The sequence below is a fragment of the Pygoscelis adeliae genome, unplaced genomic scaffold (genome assembly GCF_000699105.1).
Source record: "Pygoscelis adeliae isolate BGI_AS28 unplaced genomic scaffold, ASM69910v1 Scaffold1295, whole genome shotgun sequence".
Classification (NCBI taxonomy): domain Eukaryota; kingdom Metazoa; phylum Chordata; class Aves; order Sphenisciformes; family Spheniscidae; genus Pygoscelis; species Pygoscelis adeliae.
In genome coordinates, this window is record NW_008824734.1 from 408 (window position 1) to 3,116 (window position 2,709).

At 47.1% G+C, this 2,709-nt stretch overlaps 1 protein-coding gene across 1 annotated transcript; it reads right to left on the reverse strand.

Moving 5' to 3' along the window:
• Window positions 1-487: 487 nt before the first annotated feature.
• LOC103916423 (UDP-glucuronosyltransferase 1-1-like) lies at window positions 488-1,348 on the reverse strand (the record flags this gene model as incomplete). The annotated part of the gene is made up of 1 exon (XM_009323405.1): window positions 488-1,348. A coding segment is annotated over exon 1 (861 nt), but the record flags the coding sequence as incomplete, so codon positions are not given.
• Between the last annotated feature and the right edge of the window lie 1,361 nt (window positions 1,349-2,709).

A 2,709-nucleotide genomic window follows, 5' to 3' on the forward strand; every position in this document is an offset into this window, starting at 1 on the left:
GAAATACCCATGTGAAGGAGCAGACAAATTCATTGACAAAGAAAGAAGTGGTAAGGCAGCAAGGATGCCCCAGGACAGAAGCCTCATGCGCATTTCTCCATAAATACCAGACCCTACTACAACCATTTACAAAGTTGCAGGGATGGTACCTAACTGCAAGGCTTTGACAGCCTCTCAGACTTGCCTGCTGCTCATCCATTACTCACTAAGGGAGAGAGTACCAAGTTACTCAACACTACACAAAATGGCTTCCAAATATGCATAATGAAAAAGGCATCAAATGAGCGTACTTTATAAGTGAAAAGATACAGCTGCCTACACAGAAAATGGAAAGTGAGGAAGAATGTGAGCAAAAAATAATTTCTTTCACGAGTATTTGTCTAACTCACCCTAAATGGGAACTTGATTCCTATCTGCAATACAAAATTCCACCCTTATAAACACAGAAGTCTACCAGAGCAAGAATTAAAAGCAGAGCATGACCCACCTGAGGTAGCTTCTTGTGAGCACAGTTTACTCCTCCAATGAAAATTATGTTGGGCATCAAGGGTCTTGGATAATCTAATGCAAAATCTAACCTCATGAGCCAAATAGAAGCCTGGCGTAAGAGATCCGGCACAGTCACATCCCGCTGGAGGAACTCAGAAGCCAGTTTTGCATACGGTTGAAAGACAAAATCACAGAGAAAATAATTTGGGATGTCAAGGATTAGGTTCTTCACCCGTTGGAGAAAGTTCATGCGGTCTGTATGGTCTGTAAACATCCTGGGGACATAAGAAGGGGGACTGGGACACTGAGTGGCTTCAAAATCTAAACCACATGGCATTCCTCGCAAAAAAAACACGGAAGGGACTGAAAGATGCTCCGCCAGAATCTGCCCACAGGGTATTGCCGGGTCTGTAAGGGCAGCGTCAAACTTGCTCTCCTCAAGATATCTGACAAGCTCTTTGTTGTACAGTAAGTGTGCACAGCTGGAGCTTGCCAAATCAAAGAATCTTTTCGTACTTTGGTATAGTTTAAGAAATCTTTCCAGGTAAGATCCTTCTTTAAGTACATCTCGTAAAAATGCCTGGAAATTCTCATCCATCTCTTCCTGTGTGAAAGGGACTGGGTACATTTTCATAACAAAATTCGTTGTTGGCTTTATGTAGTAACTGATTTCAGGTGCAATGACAACTATTTCATGTCCCTTCTGCCTGAGACCGTCCAACACTTCCCGCATGCTGAGCCAATGACTCCCGTCCACCGGCACCACCAGCAGCTTCCCACCAGCAGCCAAACTGAGCATGGACAGGAGCAGAACCAGCGCCACTGTGACTTGCAGATGAGCAGTAAGCACCGGGGCCATTTCTGCAGAAATCTGGTGAGTGCTGCACAGAAAGAAAACCACTGGCAGCACTGAAGCAATAGCACCAGCTCTGCGCTTTTAAGCAGTATGTGCTACTGCCTAACTTTTGATCCTTGGAGTTATTTGCTGTGTGGTAAATGGATAATCATTCATTTGATAAATGGATGCATATTAAGCATTAATTCCAGCCAAGTTCACAGGCGGGTTGTGTGTGGTGACGCACCAGGTAACCCCCATCTGTTTCTAGTACAGGAACAGTAAAGAAAGTCCCAGGAAGGAGGCAGGGGCGGTTCTGGGTGGGACTGCACTTCTGATAGCTTCCCTCTGGCTGAACCTTTTGCAAGTGCAGGAGGTGTGTCACATCCACATCACTATTCAACCTAGTAGAGGCTACTCCCTTCCCCCTGGACAAAACCTGCCCCCCACCTACCCACCCATCTCTTTGAACACTCATCTCTAGGAGGCCTATGGCCCCATAGCAGATGTGGAAGAGCTGTTTAAGACTGTTTCTGGAGTGAGAAGGCTGACGAAGATGGAAGCACGATGCCAGGTTTGTCCGCAGGACACATCACCCACACTAAGCGGTACTTCCAGTGTCTGAGACCTGCCTCAGGGGATGGAGGGGCTGGCTTTGTGAGCTCAGAGGACAGAGCAGACATGTCTGAACACTCATTGAGGGGGACTTCCCATGAAACAATTCAGGGCCTAATTCTTTTTTGTCACTGGCAAATCTTGCATGGTGTCCAGCAGCAGTGGAGTTGCATGAATGCTCAGGTGGCAAATTACAGTGTGCGTGAGGACGTCTGTAAGATGCCACAGCCACCTCCGCCACTTGGAGATGGGTGGAATTGCCACACAGGGTTGGTGGCCTCACCCCATGGCCAAAAGTCCTAAATAATATGACTGAAGAGAAAGCCAGGGCACCAAAAAGAATAGCACAGCTCTCCAGGCTCTCCCACAGAGCAGCAGAGGAGGCTCTCCAGTAAGAACTGCATGCATTGCTATCTTCTACGTCCAAGGCACGCAAAGTACATGCCACGTCTGAAAGGTTAGCATAATCACCAAGGCTGCATCCACCCCCTTAGTGTTAGTCATGCTGTGCTGGACGTGTCAAAGCAGATCTGCTCCATGGCTCCATTCATCAGGACTGGGTTTTTGAGCCTGGAAAGAGCTTTTAAGGTTTTGTGGGCCATCCCATGGGAGCTGCTCATAAGACAAATCCAGCACTTTGTCCTACTGTCCAGAAACACTGGCAGTCCCATTTGCTGGTGGATACAATATCCCATCACAGACCTTCACTAGAAGAGCCTAGAGTTTCTCTTCAACTGAGCATACTTTATAAGTGAAAAGATACAGCTGCC